Here is a 22397-nt window from a genome sequence, read left to right as displayed (position 1 = left end):
TACGCACAATCGAAGGCCATGCCTACTTCAAGAAGATCACGTGACCACAATGGCAAATGATTGCCTCACTGGAACAAGTATTTGCATATGTCCAATTGAAATCACGTGATCTTCTTGAAGTAGACGTGGCCTTCCATTGTGTGCAATAGTTGGCCTCGTATGAAAGCTGCTTGAGGATTTAGGTGATTAGTGTCATAGGAAGGTGCAAAGTAGGGATCTTGACAGGTTTTTTTTTTGTCGTGTGACTATTTTAAGTCAAATTTTGCGCAGTAGCTTCTGAGAGTAAAGATCCCAGAGCACCCGAGGGCAGAAGTCTGACTTCTAGCTCAAACGAAGATAGCACACACACACACGCTTGCACAACCCCTTTTTACAGGGGGGCTCATTCACGCACATCACAGAGTGAACACAAGGAACATAACAATCATGCCCGAACCAGAACTCGAACCCGGAACGCCTAGATCACGGGGAAGACACGCTACCCATGATGTCGGCTATCTTGAAAAGTTTCAACATTTAAAGACAATTTGTCAATATTTAAGCAAATAGTCTTTCACGATTGGTGAAACAATAGTCACAGTTTTAGCTGGATTGTTGTTTATCCAAGCAGCCTATTCTCTATATAAGCAGTTTATGAATGAGCTATAAACTCCCAAGAGGCGGCGGCAGAGGTTTGCCGACGGAGAGCAGGCCAAGTCTGACAGAAGTTGTTTGGTTGATTGATTTTAATGGCGCAAGAACCTGGTTAGACTAAGCTGCGCCAAACATATGGTGAAAATGGGTGACGATGATAAAAAGTGCATGATAAAATTTTAAATATCTAAAAATGTAAAATCTAAATGTTGCACAAAGAATAAAAGTGGTAAATTCATGGATAAAGCTTTAGTGTAGGTAAGATAAAACGAAGTGCAACAATCAGGAAAAGAAATTTGTAAGACAAACATTCATAAATGCCTTCAGAATGCCTTAAAAATTAAGAAATAAGAAAAACACAAGCCAAGATAAATAGAGAGTCAATAAAGGAAAAGAAGTTAATGCTATTTGTGTTTGTACTTTGTCGGAATAATGTACTTCTGTTTGGCCTTCGAGCATCATTAGTTGGTGGAGGAGGAGTATGGTCGTCTTCAGACGTGGCTTCTAGCTCTTCACTCATATTAGATTCCAGTACGTCCTCCGATGCGCTTGAAGTACTCGTATTTACTCCAGCATCAGATTATAATATTGAGGGCTTCTCTATTTTTCCAGAATTATCAAAAACCGAAGAGGTAGATTTGCTGAACTTTTTTTTGAACTTTTTATTATAGAAGTTTTCATACCCTGCTTTTTAGCAGAATCAGATATTTTCCGGGGTAAAGTTTTATAAAAATGGTATATTTTTACATTTTTAAACTTGGAATCTTTTTTTAATTTTTTAATTTTTTCCTATTCCGGACAAGTTCAGAATTCAGATAGGGCTTGTGAAGTGGGAGCAATTTCACATTTTGAAACAAAATTTTCTGTACTTTTATTGAGTGAAGATACATTATAAACGCTTCGGCTGATTTAAGACACATTTCAGTAGGTGTGTGAGAATTTTGAAACGACCGAAAATCAGAATCTAAGATTATAGGAATGAATTGAGTGCTTTTAGTTGCTGCTACATATGTCAATCCACTTGTTGGCAGGCGAGCTCTGACTGCTTTCTTGGCTTCAGTATGTGATATTCCGATGATCAGTTTTTCCTTCACAATTTTTCTTTCAAATTGCCAGGAAGGGCATGATCGTGAAAAGGAAGTATTGGAGCTGGTGCATTTTTCTTGCCTCGTAAATTCAGAGCTTTCGTGACCATTTTCCCTACAACGGGCGCAAGTCACAGTCCCGCGGCAGGAAACTTCGGATTGGCCAAAACGTTGGCACTTGAAACACCGTAAGGGATTAGGGATATAAGGCCTGGTAGCTAAACGCATATACCCTGCTTTAATACACTCCGGTAATTTCGACAAACGAAATGTCAGAATTAGATGTTTGGTGTAAAGGAGCTTTCCATCCCGCCGTATTGTGATACGGCGTACATTGGTCATTCCTTGATTTTCCAAATCCTTTTTAATTTCTTCAACTGGAGTATGAAACACCTCACCACAAGTCACAACTCCGTTTGACGACGTTAAAGTAGAATGAGCTGAGGCAGATCTGAGAATAGATGCAAGGTTCTTCATTTTTACTATCTGTTTGATCTGCGTTTGAGAATTAACTTCAACAGAACGAAGCTTCCGAACTTATACGACTTTGCCAAGTTGTCCTGAAAGACTTTTTTCGACTATGAAAGGCGATACGGTATGAAATGATTCATCAGAAGGTTATATTTTTATAACATGAAATGTGTCAAAATAATTCAAAGTTTTGTTCGAAACAATATGTCGCCCACTGAAGGGAGAACTTTTAAAACCCATACGATATCGAATGGTATTCAGGCCCAACGGCACCACTCACCACGGAGCCCAATACGGAAAGGCAGCCATTGGCTCTGGCCATCCCCAGCCTCGGCACTTACCTTAGTGCTAGTCGGAACCTATACGGGCGGAGTTAACCCCCGGGGACAGTGACCACCCTTAACGCCAAGCCCAAGGAGTAACCCCCTCGCTTGATCCCTAGCAGACTAACCACTCAGGTGGTTAGGAACCAGCCGATTGATACACCGGGGACCACAGTGTACCACCTGTCCAATGGATCGCCACGCACGCCAACACGTGGGATTTTCGGCTGTCCTTGAGAAGCAAGAAGCAAACAGAGCGACGATAGCTTCTCATGGAGAGCTCCCTCACTTGTCGTCGAGAGATGGAAGGATCAAGCCGACAGTAAAAGACGTAGGGGAGTGTAAAAATGAAGGGTGTAAAAATCCCTGGGTACTCGGGATTGGGAAGCCCGTAATCTAAAGAAGGTGAGCCCCTAAGGGGTCAAATCTGTCAGACGGGCAAGCACAATTTCTCTAATTTAGCTTCAAAATAACTCATAATAATTTTTACATTTAATTAGAAATCAATTAAATATTAATTAAATCCGATTCTTCCTCTTTCTCCCACTCTTAATTTACATTTTTATTCAAATGCTGCCCTTGAATTTTCTCCCATTGTTAAATATTTTGACATTTGTAAAAAAGTGATTTGAAACCAGTAATAATGGTTTCCCGTAAAACTTTGTCGCATACTCTCTAATGTATTTGTCATACCATAAAACCTCTTACTTGGTATTGGCGTGAATTAGTTACAAATTATTAACTTTTGACGTGAATTAAACATTTTTACTGAATCTTGGCGAATAATTTGACGATTTATCTCTCTTTAATGGTATCTTAAAATCGATTTTGCGTTTTAGACACGTTTTCCTCTACCGATTGAAGCAGAAATTTGATACAAAACAGTACTTGCAGTCACAAAATCCCATACCAAATTTGATATATTTGAATCACTACGTTTTTGAATTATTATGTTTATATGTTTCTCAAAATACAGAGAGTAGGATAGTTAAACCTTATTGAATTCGGCTAAAAGTTTAACATGTGTCTGTACTTTAGATGTCAATTCTGTGTACTGAATTTTATCTAACTAGCTTTCTTCATTTTGTAGTTATCATTTTAAATTGTAATCGAACAGTCGGATAGACAGACTTCCTCTCAGCGGATTTTGCTCTAAATTTGATAGCTTCAAATTTGATGCGAAGAACATATACCAAATTTTATCTCCGTAGCTCAAAGTATTTTTGAGTTATCTTTGTCACACAGACAGGTGGACATTTTCCAGAAATATGTTTTTCGTACTCAATACACTCAAATACGTTTCAACTCTTTAAAGTTAGGAGTTGGGAAAAGTACAGCGGGGAGCTGGAAAAAAAAATGCTCAGAAATTGAAAAGTGGTGTATTGCACAAGTTAGTGGAATTGGAATAAAAAGAAAAACTATGAATACTCGATAAGAAGTGAGAAAATACGCATTATAACCGTGAGTTTTGGTATAGAAACTTTCCCAAGCAGCAAGAGAAGTCGCTAAACGATTGGCCAAGCATCGCATCCATCTGATATACACCGCCCGTATTTTGCCAATGTCACCTTTGCATTGACGCGACATCGGATTCTGACCATATTTTTTTCTGTCGCCTCTGAAGATCGCTTTTTCATCGGGGCGAACTCCTACGGCGACTTAGTGAAAAAGACCGGCTCAAAGCAATCGGCCCATAGTCGCCTCGATGTCGGGAAAGTTGTTTTTCCTAGGCGGCGCTATGCGAACATATTTTAGAAATTTCCCATGAATCACCTGGCGTGTATTGGATTTTGAAATTGAAGCAGCAACGTTCTGTCATTTCAAGAAACTTGGTAAGTGTAAAGTATTTATTATTATATATTTGTAAATAATATATTATTTATTCTAAATAGTGAATAAAAATTTTTATTTTTGTTGAAGCCGTTCGAACTTGTTGCTTACCTGAAACATGGAGTTGCACGTGATATTATTAGCGTTAGGCGTAAGCGACCATTATCATTTCTTTTCTTGTTTGTATTCTTTTCAAGGGATTTTATTTCTTTTCTTTTTTTTTGTGTGTGTTCTTAAATTATTGCAGATATTTTTGCATTTCATTTACAATGCCTTTCCTTTTGTTAACAACAATTTCTAATGAAAAAAGTTTTAAAAAAATATTAAATTGCGTTCTTATGTTAGATTAGCAGAATATATTTATTGTAAATTTCAAAAAAAAAAAAAAAAATCTTTAAAACTAGCAATTATGTAGTTATATTTCAATACTCTTATGTGAATAGTTTATAATTATTTCACCTTTCATGAAATAGTAACATAAATTTTACACCCATTAGTTTATAATATTTTTCTCTATTGTCCTAAACATTATTATAATATTTGCCTATATAGTTCATTATCAGATTGAAAACATTATCAAGCTTATGAAGTTCTATAAGACTTTTACTCCTTGATTACATATCTCCAATTGTCAACAAATATTTTATTTGTACTTTTAAAAGAAGTGAAAGCTCAATCATTATTCTAATTAAGGAATATGTTTTTTAGGTTCATCAAATCTGCAAAAAGAAGAGTGAACTTGAAGAAAAGTATATGTATAATTCTTTATATGTATTAACAGCAAAATATGAAATCCAGTATTCTATAGAATGCCCAAGCATTGTATATAATGCCTAAAACAAGCCAGTAATGTATGAAACAATTTGTATTTCATACATTTTCTAAGCATTCTATAGAATGCCAAATGACAACCTGGCAAAGTATGAAATACATCTCTCATTCAATGAAATAAAAATTTTGTGCAACCTTTGTTTCAAAACTGAAAATGCAATTAAAGATAAAATAAATTTTAAAATTTATCTATAAATATAAACAAAAAAAATTTTTCTCACTATTTTTTTGGAAACAACTGTGCAAGTTTCTATTCCTGACTTCAAAAAAGAGCAAAATATTGGAAGTTATAATTAATGTGACGGAGTATGGTTTCTACCTACTTGGAACATCAGAAGGAAATTTAAAACAATTATATGTGAGACAATTATATGTCCCAATTCACTTTATATCCTAAGAACTTGTTTAGAATTGAAGATATTCCAAATCACAAAATTTCTCTCTGGTCAGTTGCAATTACTCAGAGCAGTGGAAGCAATCAAGGATTTATCAGATGTATGTGTTAAAGTGCCAAAATATCTAATGTCTTTTCGTGAAAAATGTAGTAAAACTTCAAAATGTTGCAATGTGATAGGCTTGAATAACAAGTAGGTAAATTTTAATTTCTGATTTTTTTTTTATCTGAAAACTTATTTGCCTTAATTAGAAAGGCATAAATTTTGTTTTGTACAACTTTTATTTTTCTATATAATTTGAATAAATTTTTTTTAATGGCAACCTCATTATTTTTTTAGACTGACAATTCAAGTGATTTTAATTCTATTTAGCTTAGTTAATTTTCCTTTTCATTTACAATTTTTCTATGAAAGAAGTTTAATAAAGTATTAAATAACATTTTTATATTTTGGTATTGAAATAACATTTGTGTAATTATTTTTATTTTGACATGAGGCTAAAAAAAAGTTTAGCAGAATGTATTTATTTTAAACTTCAAAAAATAAAAAAAAATCTTTAAAACTTGAGATTATGCAGGCACTTTTGAGTACTCTTATATGAATAGTTTCAAATTATTTCACATTTCATAAAACAGTAACATAAATTTTACTCCCATTAGTTTGAGTTTTTTTTTTCTTTATTATCTTAAACATTATTATAAAGTTTGCTTACACAGTCCAGTATCAGAACAAAAATATTATGCTTATGAAGTTCTACAAGACTTTCGCTTGTTAATTACTCATCTCCAATTGTCAACAAATGTTTTATTTGTACTTTTAAATGAAGCGAAATCTCAATTACTATTATAATTGTTTTCTAGGTTCATCAAATGTAATCAAAAAGGAAAAATGAAATGTATAAATAAATGTATAATTCTTTATATGTAGCTGAAGATTCAGTTATACATATATATAATATTTATATAAATGTGTGTGGATTTATAGAAATTTCAAACTCTTCAAGTATTACATAATAAATAAAGTTTAAATAATTTTTTTATAAATGACTTTGTGTCAATATTATTTATTCTTGTAAATTATAAGTCATAGTTTCAGGATTTTGCTTGGGTGTATAAGTCATTACAGAAAATTCAGTAAAAAATTTCAAGTAAATTATTATTTTACTTTGTATTTCTAAAATATTATTTAAAGAAGGTCTTTGTAAATAAATTGTTTTGCATAGTTGTTTTTCTTTTCTCCTAAAAATAAAGAGGGGAAAAATAATAATTAAAAAAATATTTGTCTAAAGAAATTTTGTAAAATTGAAAGTAGTGTTTACAGTTTTAGGTATGGAGTTTTTCTGAAATATTCAAAGAATCCTAGATCAAATTTGGTTCTTGTGCCATGAAACAAAGCCAAACTAATCATAGATTTAAAAAAATTAGAAATTTGAAGTAAATTGTTAATTTGTGCTTGTAAAATGTTATCAATTGGACATTTGTAATGAGGTATAAAATTTCTACACTATAAAGTAACTTTGTAAGTTAATAATAAATAAGATTTCGTATAAGTGAAAGAAGTGTTGTATTTTTGTGAAACATATTTTTCAAATATTCAGAGTTAATCATAGATAAAATTTGGTTATTTTGCCACAAATCTAAACCTCACTAAACATAAATTATGAAAATATTAGAAATTTGAAATAAGTTATTAAATGAGAAGTAAGTTTGTGCTTGTAAATTGTTGTTTATTGAATACACTAACATTTATAATGAGGTTTAAAATTAATGCAATATGAAGTAACTCTGTAAATTAATAGTAAATAAAATTTCCTATAATGGGAAGAAGTGTTCCATGTTTGGGTATGGAATTTTTGTGAAATATTCAGTGTTAATCATTAATTAAATTTGGTTCTTGTACTACAAAACCAAACAACTAACTATAGATCAAGAAAATATTAGAAATTTGAAGTAAATTATTAATTTGTGCTTGTAAAATGTTATATGTTGGACATCAACTGACACTAACATTTATAATGTGTAAAATTTCTACGACTTGAAGTAACTTTGCATGTTAATAGTAAATATAAGGAATTTTGTAGAATTGAAAGAAGTGCTGCATTTTTGTGTATGGAATTTTTGAGAAATATTCAGTGTTAATCAAAGATCAAATTTAATTCCTGTGCCATAAAACCAAACTAATCATAGATAACAAAAAAAATATTAGAAATTTGAAGTAAATTATTATTTTGTGCTTGTAAAATGTTATCTATTGGACATTAGCTAACACTAAAATTTATAATGAGGTATAAAATTTCTTCATGAAGTAATTTTGTAAAGTCAATAGTAAATAGAATCAGTAAAATTGAAAGAAGCATTACATTTTTGTATATGGAATTTTTATGAAACATATTTGTGAAATATTCGGGGTTTAACATAGATCAAATTTGGTTATTTTGCTACGAATCTAAACCTCACTAAACATAAATTATGAAAATATTAGAAATTTGAAGTAACTTATTAATTTGTGCTTGTAAAATATTTTCTATTGAAGAAACATATAATAGGAATTATATAATTTAGTGTTTTAAACTATTTTTAACCAATGCATTAAATTTTAGGGTGTTAAAATAGGAATTTGTGTTTTATTCATTATTCTTTAGGAATTATTTGTTTATTACTCACATTAAGCAATATAAAAGTGTGTATAGTAAAAAAAATATTTTTTTAATAAGAATTATATATTTTTCTGTTTCGAATTTTTATAAAATAGCTTTTAAAAACAGATGATATAGGCAATATATATAATACATGTACTTTTAAATTTCTAATATCAGTTAAAATCATACTGATTAATTATATTATTGAAACTATGATTATGCTATTTCTTCCCATCCATTAAACAATGAAAATAAATAGGAATGAAGGAAATAAATCTTATATGTAGATAGATGTTCAGGGGATCAAATTTAAAATTATTTCAGATAATTTTAACATTTGTTTATTTTTTAAAAGAGCAGTAAAAAAATGTCATTTAAACATTTTATAGGGTAAGATTGTGGTAAAATCTATGCTATAATAATAGTTAAAAAAAGTTGGAAGAATTGTTAGAATGACATTTTCCATGAATTTTTTATCAAAAGCAAGTATTTTATGGAATTTTAAATTTATCAAAATAAGTAACAAACACTATTATTAATAGGTAAAAAAGAAAAGTAAACTATTCAAAATATCTCGTATTTTCAGTCTTTTGACAAAATTTTGAAAGTATGATAGTTTTAAATATTATGACACTAGTTTCTAGAGTTTGAGAAAATTGAATAACCATTAAACTAATATTTCAATTTGACACCAGCAAGTGTTCAGAAATAAATTGCCTAATGATTGGTATTTGGTTGCCCATTGCTAAAATACATGGGGAAATGATTGGTATTGGGTCGCCCATTGCTAAAACACGTGGGGAAATGATTGATATTGGGTCGCCGATTGTTAAAACACATGGGGAAATGATTGGTATTGGGTCGCCCATTGATAAAACAGGTCGCGAAATGCTTGGTATAACGTCGCCCGTGATAATAACAAGTCGCCAAAGGATCGGCGAATTCGTCGAAAACAAGTCGGGGCGACCATCGCGCGGCGAACTGCCGGGGGACATGATCAATGTCGGGGCGAGATCGGAGGCGATCTCGCCCCAATCTCGCTCGTTCCGTGGGGCGATGCTTGGCCAATGGTTGGCCAACGATCTTTTGCTGCTTGGATTATCATCTGGTATCAGTGGGTTAAGAAATGAGTTCATAGAACTTCGGCCTCGGATACTCGGGAGTGTAATGTAAACGTGCGTGTGATGTTTGGCCGCCATTGGTGGCGTCTGCGTAAACGATTAGCGAGATTCGCCGCTGCCGTCAAGGGTTATTGTTTTTTTTATATATGATATGATTAGAAGAGGCGTCAGGAAAATGATGGTTGCGATTTTGATTTGAATTTAAAATAAATATTTCTAAAAAAATGTCTGAGTGCTGCTTTTTTTGTGTTTAGATATGTGTTTTCCTTTAAAACGCGGTCGTGTATTTACAATGCATTTCTTTTCCGTTCTGCCATTTCTTTGTAAATTCATTCCTTCTCTTTGCAACTGTTCATGAATTACTTTACTTCAACAAGAATAAAGTGTTTGGCATGGGTTGAATTAAAGCAAACGAACAAGTCTAACATGATGGAAACATGTGGTTATAACTTGTCCCATCGGACATTTTATTTGATTTATAAAGAAATATTGCTATTAGTTAAAAAAATTAAGTTGCAATATATAATTTGATATATTGATAAAATAAATAGGTGAAAGCATTTTTATGAGATTAATTAATTAATCTTATATCAAAATTTACGAAATATTTTTCCGTTAATGAACTAAAATGGAGCAAATGCTCACAATTTCTCACTACACTTTTCGGCAGAGTGCATGAATTTATTTAATATATCCAGTCACAATTATCATGTTTAATAAAAAGAATTTTCTGAACAAACATTTTGAAAACCATTGGGTAACTTGCATGTTGCAAATTATTCCTGTTGCAACGATCCCCTGGCTTCTCTACAGATTACGTGGGTTAAAAAATTTAAGTTGCAATTTATAATTTGATACATGGATAAAATAAATAGGTGAAAGCATTTTTATGAGATTAATTAATTTATCTTAAGTCAAAATTTACGAAATATTTTTCCGTTAATGAACTAAAATGGAGCAAATGCTCACAATTTCTCACTACTCTTTTCGGCAGAGTGCATGAATTTATTTAATATATCCAGTCACAATTATCATGTTTAATAAAAAGAATTTTCTGAACAAACATTTTGAAAACCATTGGGCAACTTGCATGTTGCAAATTATTCCTGTTGCAACGATCCCCTGGCTTCTCTACAGATTACGTGGGTTAAAAAAATTAAGTTGCAATTTATAATTTGATACATGGATAAAATAAATAGGTGAAAGCATTTTTATGAGATTAATTAATTTATCTTAAGTCAAAATTTACGAAATATTTTCCTGTTAACGAACTAAAATGGAGCGAATGCTCACAATTTCTCACTACTCTTTTCGGCAGAGTGCATGAATTTATTTAATATATCCAGTCACAATTATCATGTTTAATAAAAAAAAAAAAAAATTCTGAGAAAACATTTTGAAAACCATTGGGTAACGTGCGTGTTGCAAATTATTCCTGTTGCAACGATCGCCTGGCTTCTCGACAAATTGCGTGGGATGCTTCACGGTGATGAGACAAAAATTTACATTCCGCGGTTTTTTGTTTTTTAAAGGAAAATACTGATTTATTCATATTTAGTGTATAGTACACTTCCGAGTATGCGGTTCGCCACTATCCGGCTCCTGTACTATCCAGCCTAATTTTTCAAGAAATAAAAACTGTAAATTTTGACACTTATCTTAGGGTTACATTTACATATCTGTATATTATTTATCGGTGAAAACTGAAATCGGTTTGAGTCAATTTTTTTACGAATTAATCCTACGATTTTCGTTAATGTTTTGTTTATGATTCCTTCATTTATGTTAGGCATTACAGAATTTATGTTAAAACGTGAACAGCTAATATCTTTTAACTTACTTTTTCACTAATAAATTCTTGAAACATGCAGAGAGTAAACAGAAGGCTTTGTACTGACAATTTATATAAAGACATATATAAACTGTCAGTGCAGAGCCTTCTATTTTAACTCGACACATTACGGCAACGGCTTCTATGATTCACCAGACAGTAGTGACGTTCACAGTCTGCGTATCTTGAGACAAATGGAGACTTAGTACTCAATAAAAAGGGAGAAAATAAGAAGTAGGAAGTATTTTGATGTTTAAGAAAAATTTAATTCATCTCTCCATACCATTTTTAATACAATTAATTTACTAAAAAATCTATAGTTATATTTAAAATAATATATATATATATATATATATATATATAATTAAACATATTTGCACCATTATATAAAACGAACGTTAGCGAAGCTCAAAAAAATTGGCAGGAAACACTATGCAGCTCTGAGTGAAGATTACAAAGGCTACAGATTAAAAAAACAACAGCAACAAATAAAGTACATTTTTTAAGTTATGAACATTTAAAAAAGAAAAAACTTATTTACATATACACATAGTGTTCAGTCCAAGTCCTCCGTTTCCATCAGTAATAATTTCATTAAGATTAGTTAATTTAATTAAATTGTCATTTTAGCTTGTTACAGAATTTAATGCGAAATATTTTTGAAGAGCATTTGGTTTTCACATTATATTTGTAGCTTTCAAATCGTTTTGCCTCAAATAAAATTTTAAAGTAGGTCTATATTTTTAATAACCGATAGAAAAACCCTTACTTTTGAAATTTTTTTAAGTGATGGGTTTAAGTTTTATTTAATAGAAAATGGCGTCTTCACGACAATTTAATTAAAAGAATGGATTTGGTCAAATGAAGAGTGTTCAAGAAAACTTTTATTTCATGAGAATGAAATTAAGTTCATTTTTCTTTCTTTTTCTTTTATTTTTCAAAGAAGAAACAAAATGTTTATAAATCAAGTAATCACTTCCAGTCTATGATGGGTGAGCATAAAAACATTTACTATTGTGTATATTGAATATACATTTAATTAGCGAAGAAGGATGAAAACTCTTATTCTTTCTTTTATTTATAATTGAAATAAAAACACTTAAAAGAAAAGAATGAAGACAACGAAATATTTCAGTAATGCATAATTTTATTTCAGAACAAATATATTTCAAAAAATAGATTTGAATTCAAAAAATTCAAAAGACCTTACATAATTTTTTAAGAGAAAGCGTGGTATACGGATTGTCCAACTAATGAAGCTGATTCTCCAGCAGCGCTGGAATTAACTTGCCCAATGATAGCAGAACCAAGAATATGTACCAAAGCCGAAACGAGTTCGAGTAAAGCTTGTATAAGAACATCACAGCCAGAGAGACCAGGACTACTTACACTAATTTGATAAACAACATTGCTAAAAGTATTAGATAACGCTGCAGGATTAGTTGGGCCGCCACCTGATATCAAAGATGTAACAGCGGAAGAGACTCTGGAAGCAGCACTAGGTGATGATAAGCGTGAAGCAGCAGCGGACGCAGCGGCACTGGCTGCTCCAGTTCCACCTGCACCTCCTAAACCGGCTCCATATCCTCGTCCCGCACCATAGCCTCCTAATCCAGAACCGCCATCTCCACCGGCTGCAGCTGCAGCAGCTGCGGCTCCTGCTCCTCCTTGACCGGCACCACCTGCTCCTTGAGAACCTAATCCGCCAAATCCGCCTCGTCCTCCTTGACCGCCAGCGGCTGCAGCGGCACTGGCTGCTCCAGCTCCACCTGCACCTCCTAAACCGGCTCCATATCCTCGTCCCGCCCCATAGCCTCCTAATCCAGAACCGCCATCTCCACCAGCTGCAGCAGCAGCGGCTGCGGCTCCCGATCCTCCTTGACCGGCACCACCTGCTCCTTGAGAACCTAATCCGCCAAATCCGCCTCGTCCTCCTTGACCGCCAGCGGCTGCAGCGGCACTGGCTGCTCCAGCTCCACCTGCACCTCCTAAGCCGGCTCCAAAACCTAGTCCATCACCAAAGCCTCCTCGTCCTGCACCGCCATCCCCACCGGCTGCAGCTGCAGCAGCCGCGGCACTAGATCCTCCTTGACCGGCACCACCTGCTCCTTGAGAACCTAATCCGCCAAATCCGCCTCGTCCTCCTTGACCGCCAGCGGCTGCAGCGGCACTGGCTGCTCCAGCTCCACCTGCACCTCCTAAACCGGCTCCATATCCTCGTCCCGCCCCATAGCCTCCTAATCCAGAACCACCATCTCCACTAGCTGCAGCAGCAGCGGCTGCGGCTCCCGATCCTCCTTGACCGGCACCACCTGCTCCTTGAGAACCTAATCCGCCAAATCCGCCCCGTCCTCCTTGACCACCAGCGGCTGCAGCGGCACTGGCTGCTCCAGCTCCACCTGCACCTCCTAAACCGGCTCCAAATCCTCGTCCCGCCCCATAGCCTCCTAATCCAGAACCGCCATCCCCACCGGCTGCAGCTGCAGCAGCCGCGGCACTAGATCCTCCTTAACCGGCACCACCTGCTCCTTGAGAACCTAATCCGCCAAATCCGCCTCGTCCTCCTTGACCGCCAGCGGCTGCAGCGGCACTGGCTGCTCCAGCTCCACCTGCACCTCCTAAACCGGCTCCATATCCTCGTCCCGCCCCATAGCCTCCTAATCCAGAACCGCCATCTCCACCAGCTGCAGCAGCAGCGGCTGCGGCTCCTGCTCCTCCTTGACCGGCAGCACCTGCTCCTTGAGAACCTAATCCTACAAATCCGCCTCGTACTCCTTGACCGCCAGCGGCTGCAGCGGCACTGGCTGCTCCAGCTCCACCTGCACCTCCTAAACCGGCTCCATATCCTCGTCCCGCCCCATAGCCTCCTAATCCAGAACCACCATCTCCACTAGCTGCAGCAGCAGCGGCTGCGGCTCCCGATCCTCCTTGACCGGCACCACCTGCTCCTTGAGAACCTAATCCGCCAAATCCTCCTCGTCCTCCTTGACCGCTAGCGGCTGCAGCGGCACTGGCTGCTCCAGCTCCACCTGCACCTCCTAAGCCGGCTCCAAAACCTAGTCCATCACCAAAGCCTCCTCGTCCTGCACCGCCATCCCCACCGGCGGCAGCTGCAGCAGCCGCGGCACTAGATCCTCCTTGACCGGCACCACCTGCTCCTTGAGAACCTAATCTTCCAAATCCGCCTCGTCCTCCTTGACCGCCAGCGGCTGCTGCGGCACTGGCTGCTCCAGCTCCACCTGCACCTCCTAAACCGGCTCCATATCCTCGTCCCGCCCCATAGCCTCCTAATCCAGAACCGCCATCTCCACCGGCTGCAGCTGCAGCAGCTGCGGCTCCTGCTCCTCCTTGACCGGCACCACCTGCTCCTTGAGAACCTAATCCGCCAAATCCGCCTCGTCCTCCTTGACCGCCAGCGGCTGCAGCGGCACTGGCTGCTCCAGCTCCACCTGCACCTCCTAAACCGGCTCCATATCCTCGTCCCGCACCATAGCCTCCTAATCCAGAACCGCCATCTCCACTAGCTGCAGCAGCAGCGGCTGCGGCTCCCGATCCTCCTTGACCGGCAACACCTGCTCCTTGAGAACCTAATCCGCCAAATCCGCCTCGTCCTCCTTGACCGCCAGCGGCTGCAGCGGCACTGGCTGCTCCAGCTCCACCTGCACCTCCTAAGCCGGCTCCAAAACCTAGTCCATCACCAAAGCCTCCTCGTCCTGCACCGCCATCCCCACCGGCTGCAGATGCAGCAGCCGCGGCACTAGATCCTCCTTGACCGGCACCTTCTCCTTGAGAACCTAATCCACCAAATCCGCCTCGTCCTCCTTGACCGCCAGCGGCTGCAGCGGCACTGGCTGCTCCAGCTCCACCTGCACCTCCTAAACCGGCTCCATATCCTCGTCCCGCCCCATAGCCTCCTAATCCAGAACCACCATCTCCACTAGCTGCAGCAGCAGCGGCTGCGGCTCCCGATCCTCCTTGACCGGCACCACCTGCTCCTTGAGAACCTAATCCGCCAAATCCTCCTCGTCCTCCTTGACCGCTAGCGGCTGCAGAGGCACTGGCTGCTCCAGCTCCACCTGCACCTCCTAAACCGGCTCCATATCCTCGTCCCGCCCCATAGCCTCCTAATCCAGAACCGCCATCTCCACCAGCTGCAGCAGCAGCGGCTGCGGCTCCCGATCCTCCTTGACCGGCACCACCTGCTCCTTGAGAACCTAATCCGCCAAATCCTCCTCGTCCTCCTTGACCGCCAGCGGCTGCAGCGGCACTGGCTGCTCCAGCTCCACCTGCACCTCCTAAACCGGCTCCATATCCTCGTCCCGTCCCATAGCCTCCTAATCCAGAACCGCCATCTCCACCAGCTGCAGCAGCAGCGGCTGCGGCTCCTGCTCCTCCTTGACCGGCACCACCTGCTCCTTGAGAACCTAATCCTACAAATCCGCCTCGTACTCCTTGACCGCCAGCGGCTGCAGCGGCACTGGCTGCTCCAGCTCCACCTGCACCTCCTAAACCGGCTCCATATCCTCGTCCCGCCCCATAGCCTCCTAATCCAGAACCGCCATCTCCACCGGCTGCAGCTGCAGCAGCTGCGGCTCCTGCTCCTCCTTGACCGGCACCACCTGCTCCTTGAGAACCTAATCCGCCAAATCCGCCTCGTCCTCCTTGACCGCCAGCGGCTGCAGCGGCACTGGCTGCTCCAGCTGCACCTGCACCTCCTAAGCCGGCTCCAAAACCTAGTCCATCACCAAAGCCTCCTCGTCCTGCACCGCCATCCCCACCGGCTGCAGCTGCAGCAGCCGCGGCACTAGATCCTCCTTGACCGGCACCACCTGCTCCTTGAGAACCTAATCCGCCAAATCCGCCTCGTCCTCCTTGACCGCCAGCGGCTGCTGCGGCACTGGCTGCTCCAGCTCCACCTGCACCTCCTAAACCGGCTCCATATCCTCGTCCCGCCCCATAGCCTCCTAATCCAGAACCGCCATCTCCACCGGCTGCAGCTGCAGCAGCTGCGGCTCCTGCTCCTCCTTGACCGGCACCACCTGCTCCTTGAGAACCTAATCCGCCAAATCCGCCTCGTCCTCCTTGACCGCCAGCGGCTGCAGCGGCACTGGCTGCTCCAGCTCCACCTGCACCTCCTAAACCGGCTCCATATCCTCGTCCCGCACCATAGCCTCCTAATCCAGAACCGCCATCTCCACTAGCTGCAGCAGCAGCGGCTGCGGCTCCCGATCCTCCTTGACCGGCACCACCTGCTCCTTGAGAACCTAATCCGCCAAATCCGCCTCGTCCTCCTTGACCGCCAGCGGCTGCAGCGGCACTGGCTGCTCCAGCTCCACCTGCACCTCCTAAGCCGGCTCCAAAACCTAGTCCATCACCAAAGCCTCCTCGTCCTGCACCGCCATCCCCACCGGCTGCAGCTGCAGCAGCCGCGGCACTAGATCCTCCTTGACCGGCACCTTCTCCTTGAGAACCTAATCCGCCAAATCCGCCTCGTCCTCCTTGACCGCCAGCGGCTGCAGCGGCACTGGCTGCTCCAACTCCACCTGCACCTCCTAAGCCGGCTCCAAAACCTAGTCCATCACCAAAGCCTCCTCGTCCTGCACCGCCATCCCCACCGGCGGCAGCTGCAGCAGCCGCGGCACTAGATCCTCCTTGACCGGCACCTTCTCCTTGAGAACCTAATCCACCAAATCCGCCTCGTCCTCCTTGACCGCCAGCGGCTGCAGCGGCACTGGCTGCTCCAGCTCCACCTGCACCTCCTAAACCGGCTCCATATCCTCGTCCCGCCCCATAGCCTCCTAATCCAGAACCACCATCTCCACTAGCTGCAGCAGCAGCGGCTGCGGCTCCCGATCCTCCTTGACCGGCACCACCTGCTCCTTGAGAACCTAATCCGCCAAATCCTCCTCGTCCTCCTTGACCGCTAGCGGCTGCAGAGGCACTGGCGTCTCCAGCTCCACCTGCACCTCCTAAACCGGCTCCATATCCTCGTCCCGCCCCATAGCCTCCTAATCCAGAACCGCCATCTCCACCAGCTGCAGCAGCAGCGGCTGCGGCTCCCGATCCTCCTTGACCGGCACCAACTGCTCCTTGAGAACCTAATCCGCCAAATCCTCCTCGTCCTCCTTGACCGCCAGCGGCTGCAGCGGCACTGGCTGCTCCAGCTCCACCTGCACCTCCTAAACCGGCTCCATATCCTCGTCCCGTCCCATAGCCTCCTAATCCAGAACCGCCATCTCCACCAGCTGCAGCAGCAGCGGCTGCGGCTCCTGCTCTTCCTTGACCGGCACCACCTGCTCCTTGAGAACCTAATCCTATAAATCCGCCTCGTACTCCTTGACCGCCAGCGGCTGCAGCGGCACTGGCTGCTCCAGCTCCACCTGCACCTCCTAAACCGGCTCCATATCCTCGTCCCGCCCCATAGCCTCCTAATCCAGAACCACCATCTCCACTAGCTGCAGCAGCAGCGGCTGCGGCTCCCGATCCTCCTTGACCGGCACCACCTGCTCCTTGAGAACCTAATCCGCCAAATCCTCCTCGTCCTCCTTGACCGCCAGCGGCTGCAGCGGCACTGGCTGCTCCAGCTCCACCTGCACCTCCTAAACCGGCTCCATATCCTCGTCCCGTCCCATAGCCTCCTAATCCAGAACCGCCATCTCCACCAGCTGCAGCAGCAGCGGCTGCGGCTCCCGATCCTCCTTGACCGGCACCACCTGCTCCTTGAGAACCTAATCCGCCAAATCCGCCTCGTCCTCCTTGACCGCCAGCGGCTGCAGCGGCACTGGCTGCTCCAGCTCCACCTGCACCTCCTAAGCCGGCTCCAAAACCTAGTCCATCACCAAAGCCCCCTCGTCCTGCACCGCCATCCCCACCGGCTGCAGCTGCAGCAGGCGCGGCACTAGATCCTCCTTGACCGGCACCACCTGCTCCTTGAGAACCTAATCCGCCAAATCCGCCTCGTCCTCCTTGACCGCCAGCGGCTGCTGCGGCACTGGCTGCTCCAGCTCCACCTGCACCTCCTAAACCGGCTCCATATCCTCGTCCCGCCCCATAGCCTCCTAATCCAGAACCGCCATCTCCACCGGCTGCAGCTGCAGCAGCTGCGGCTCCTGCTCCTCCTTGACCGGCACCACCTGCTCCTTGAGAACCTAATCCGCCAAATCCGCCTCGTCCTCCTTGACCACCAGCGGCTGCAGCGGCACTGGCTGCTCCAGCTCCACCTGCACCTCCTAAACCGGCTCCATATCCTCGTCCCGCACCATAGCCTCCTAATCCAGAACCGCCATCTCCACTAGCTGCAGCAGCAGCGGCTGCGGCTCCCGATCCTCCTTGACCGGCACCACCTGCTCCTTGAGAACCTAATCCGCCAAATCCGCCTCGTCCTCCTTGACCGCCAGCGGCTGCAGCGGCACTGGCTGCTCCAGCTCCACCTGCACCTCCTAAGCCGGCTCCAAAACCTAGTCCATCACCAAAGCCTCCTCGTCCTGCACCGCCATCCCCACCGGCTGCAGCTGCAGCAGCCGCGGCACTAGATCCTCCTTGACCGGCACCTTCTCCTTGAGAACCTAATCCGCCAAATCCGCCTCGTCCTCCTTGACCGCCAGCGGCTGCAGCGGCACTGGCTGCTCCAGCTCCACCTGCACCTCCTAAACCGGCTCCATATCCTCGTCCCGCCCCATAGCCTCCTAATCCAGAACCACCATCTCCACTAGATGCAGCAGCAGCGGCTGCGGCTAACGATCCTCCTTGACCAGCACCACCTGCTCCTTGAGAACCTAATCCGCCAAATCCTCCTCGTCCTCCTTGACCGCTAGCGGCTGCAGCGGCACTGGCTGCTCCAGCTCCACCTGCACCTCCTAAACCGGCTCCATATCTTCGTCCCGCCCCATAGCCTCCTAATCCAGAACCGCCATCTCCACCAGCTGCAGCAGCAGCGGCTGCGGCTCCCGATCCTCCTTGACCGGCACCACCTGCTCCTTGAGAACCTAATCCGCCAAATCCGCCTCGTCCTCCTTGACCGCCAGCGGCTGCAGCGGCACTGGCTGCTCCAGCTCCACCTGCACCTCCTAAACCGGCTCCATATCCTCGTCCCGCTCCATAGCCTCCTAATCCAGAACCGCCATCTCCACCAGCTGCAGCAGCAGCGGCTGCGGCTCCCGATCCTCCTTGACCGGCACCACCTGCTCCTTGAGAACCTAATCCGCCAAATCCTCCTCGTCCTCCTTGACCGCCAGCGGCTGCAGCGCCACTGGCTGCTCCAGCTCCACCTGCACCTCCTAAACCGGCTCCATATCCTCGTCCCGCCCCATAGCCTCCTAATCCAGAACCGCCATCTCCACCAGCTGCAGCAGCAGCGGCTGCGGCTCCCGATCCTCCTTGACCGGCACCACCTGCTCCTTGAGAACCTAATCCGCCATATCCGCCTCGTCCTCCTTGACCGCCAGCGGCTGCAGCGGCACTGGCTGCTCCAGCTCCACCTGCACCTCCTAAGCCGGCTCCAAAACCTAGTCCATCATAAAAGCCTCCTCGTCTTGCACTGCCATCCCCACCGGCTGCAGCTGCAGCAGCCGCGGCCCTAGATCCTCCTTGACCGGCACCACCTGCTGCTTGAGAACCTAATCCGCCAAATCCGCCTCGTCCTCCTTGACCGCCGGCGGCTGCAGCGGCACTGGCTGCTCCAGCTCCACCGGCACCTCCTAAACCGGCTCCATATCCTCGTCCCGCCCCATAGCCTCCTAATCCAGAACCGCCATCTCCACCGGCTGCAGCAGCAGCGGCTGCGGCTCCCGATCCTCCTTGACCGGCACCACCTGCTCCTTGAGAACCTAATCCGCCAAATCCGCCTCGTCCTCCTTGACCGCCAGCGGCTGCAGCGGCACTGGCTGCTCCAGCTCCACCTGCACCTCCTAAACCGGCTCCATATCCTCGTCCCGCCCCATAGCCTCCTAATCCAGAACCGCCATCTCCACCGGCTGCAGCAGCAGCGGCTGCGGCTCCCGATCCTCCTTGACCGGCACCACCTGCTCCTTTGGAACCTAATCCGCCAAATCCGCCTCGTCCTCCTTGACCGCCAGCGGCTGCAGCGGCACTGGCTGCTCCAGCTCCACCTGCACCTCCTAAACCGGCTCCATATCCTCGTCCCGCCCCATAGCCTCCTAATCCAGAACCGCCATCTCCACTAGCTGCAGCAGCAGCGGCTGCGGCTCCCGATCCTCCTTGACCGGCACCACCTGCTCCTTGAGAACCTAATCCGCCAAATCCCCCTCGTCCTCCTTGACCGTCAGCGGCTGCAGCGGCACTGGCTGCTCCAGCTCCACCTGCACCTCCTAAACCGGCTCCATATCCTCGTCCCGTCCCATAGCCTCCTAATCCAGAACCGCCATCTCCAAAAGCTGCAGCAGCAGCGGCTGCGGCTCCCGATCCTCCTTGACCGGCACCACCTGCTCCTTGAGAACCTATCCGCCAAATCCACCTCGTCCTCCTTGACCGCCAGCGACTGCAGCGGCACTGGCTGCTCCAGCTCCGCCTGCACCTCCTAATCCGGCTCTAAATCCCTGTCCAGCACCGCCAGATCCACTAGCGGCAGCTGCGGCTGATGCGCTAGCCGATGCTGATGACGAGGATATGCTATTTGCCTGAGCGAACATAGAAATTAAGCCTCTTATTTCATTTATGAACTGGTTGTTAACTTCACCAGTCGTCTGAAGGAATGCAGATGCTAATGCGTCGGCTATAGCATTAGTTTTTATTTGTGCGCTCTGTCCTCCTCCTTCTGCTATGGCTATGTCTGCCACTGCTGATGCGAAGGCCATGTTCATTGCCTGCAGTTTGTTTTGGGAAGTCTTTCCGCTTCTTTCTATTTTATCTACACCCATTTTTATAGATGAGGCAATCGTATCTATATCATCCATCTGTTCATTTGTAAATGCTCCTGATTGTACTAAAGCAGCAGAAAAGTAAGTCATGAAGCTTTCGGCCATGCTTGCGCTTTGCCATGGTGACTGACCGAGAGCGTATATGCTCTGAGACCAGATCACTACGAGTAACGATAGTGAAAATCGAACTGTCCAAATCATTTTGTTTGTGGTTCTTTTCCACCGAATGATTTTTCAGTGTTTCTTGTCATCTTTTATACTTCCGATTTCGTGATGAAATCCAGTGGAATTTTGTGATTCGTAAGTTGAGTCAACATTTCTGTTCCAGTCTCTATCTCTGACGCTTATTTGTGTATGAAAATGATTTGCGTCACCTGAACTGCGTAGATAGTTTTCTTTTTGGGTTTATCTTGCATGCAACTATGTCATTGCTGAAAGAGAGTGCATTTTTTAGTTTTGAATACTAATGAATTTTCGTTATTATATCCTATCTCGGTATACTTGATACTGTATTTTATTAATTTCATAATTATCTGAAATATTTTTTCGAATGTAATAAGAATCATAAACCTAATCACTGATGGATTTTAGGAATATGAAATTAGAGCTATAAAATAAAATAGAATTAACTACCTTTATATATTCTACTTCTAAACTCTACATAAAACCTAAATAGATTTTCATTAGTTATATATTCTTCTGCAAAATTTGATTTTGATGAAACTTTTTGGAACTTATTGAAATGCTGTTTGTGCATCATTTATTACAAATTTGATTTGTTTCTTTTAAATCATTTTTTGTGTGCATGTTATATTCAAAATATATTTAACACGAAATATTTCGTATATGTCAGCTGATTTTGATGTTCCACAATTTTAGGCACTGTAATAAATAGACCGTTAATCGTTATAGATAATTGCGTTTTGTCTCAAAATAAAGAAGTAGATGATTGATAGCCATTTTTTTTGTCATTTAGTCATATTTTTGATTTATTATAGGATATAAGTTTAGAAATCGTAAAATATTTTTGGTATATACGATTGTATAGAAAGTAAAAGAAAACTTCTTCTTTTTTTATTTTCTGTAGTATACTAACAACTAATGAATAATTTTAGATATTCATAAAACTTTATATAATGTAATTCTTTATCGCTTCTTTATGTTGCTTTTTCCATACGTTCCTTTGTAATTGCTGTTTCTTGTCTATAATAATCTACGTATGAATCAGCTGTGAATTAAAATTAATAATATTTAAATTTAATTATGTTAATGTTTTAAACATGATTGTCTATCATTTCGGAAATCTTTATAATATGATATTTTTTTTAACTAGGTAAAAACTATACATTTTTATTTTATTTTTT

At 42.9% G+C, this 22397-nt stretch overlaps 2 protein-coding genes across 2 annotated transcripts; both read right to left on the bottom strand.

Annotated features, from left to right (window-relative positions):
- Positions 1 to 1403: 1403 nt before the first annotated feature.
- On the bottom strand, positions 1404 to 2195 carry LOC129975419 (uncharacterized). The gene has a single exon (XM_056088482.1). The coding sequence runs from the start codon at positions 2193 to 2195 to the stop codon at positions 1404 to 1406; it is 792 nt and encodes a 263-aa protein (XP_055944457.1).
- Positions 2196 to 12307: 10112 nt separating this feature from the next.
- On the bottom strand, positions 12308 to 21242 carry LOC129975110 (uncharacterized PE-PGRS family protein PE_PGRS54-like). The gene is given in 4 exon segments (XM_056088044.1): positions 12308 to 15030; positions 15241 to 16914; positions 17125 to 20614; positions 20617 to 21242. Coding segments are annotated over 4 exon segments (8436 nt in total). The 5' UTR covers positions 21235 to 21242; the 3' UTR covers positions 12308 to 12376.
- Positions 21243 to 22397: the final 1155 nt, after the last annotated feature.

This window comes from Argiope bruennichi, chromosome 7, assembly GCF_947563725.1.
Source record: "Argiope bruennichi chromosome 7, qqArgBrue1.1, whole genome shotgun sequence".
Lineage (NCBI taxonomy): Eukaryota > Metazoa > Arthropoda > Arachnida > Araneae > Araneidae > Argiope > Argiope bruennichi.
Note: the sequence above shows the minus strand (reverse complement) of the source record. Positions and strands in the feature narration are given on the sequence as shown.

Bases quoted from the DNA above. Each gene is read 5' to 3' on its own strand.
- LOC129975419 (XM_056088482.1), bottom strand. From the start codon at position 2,195: ATGAAGAACCTTGCATCTATTCTCAGATCTGCCTCAGCTCATTCTACT.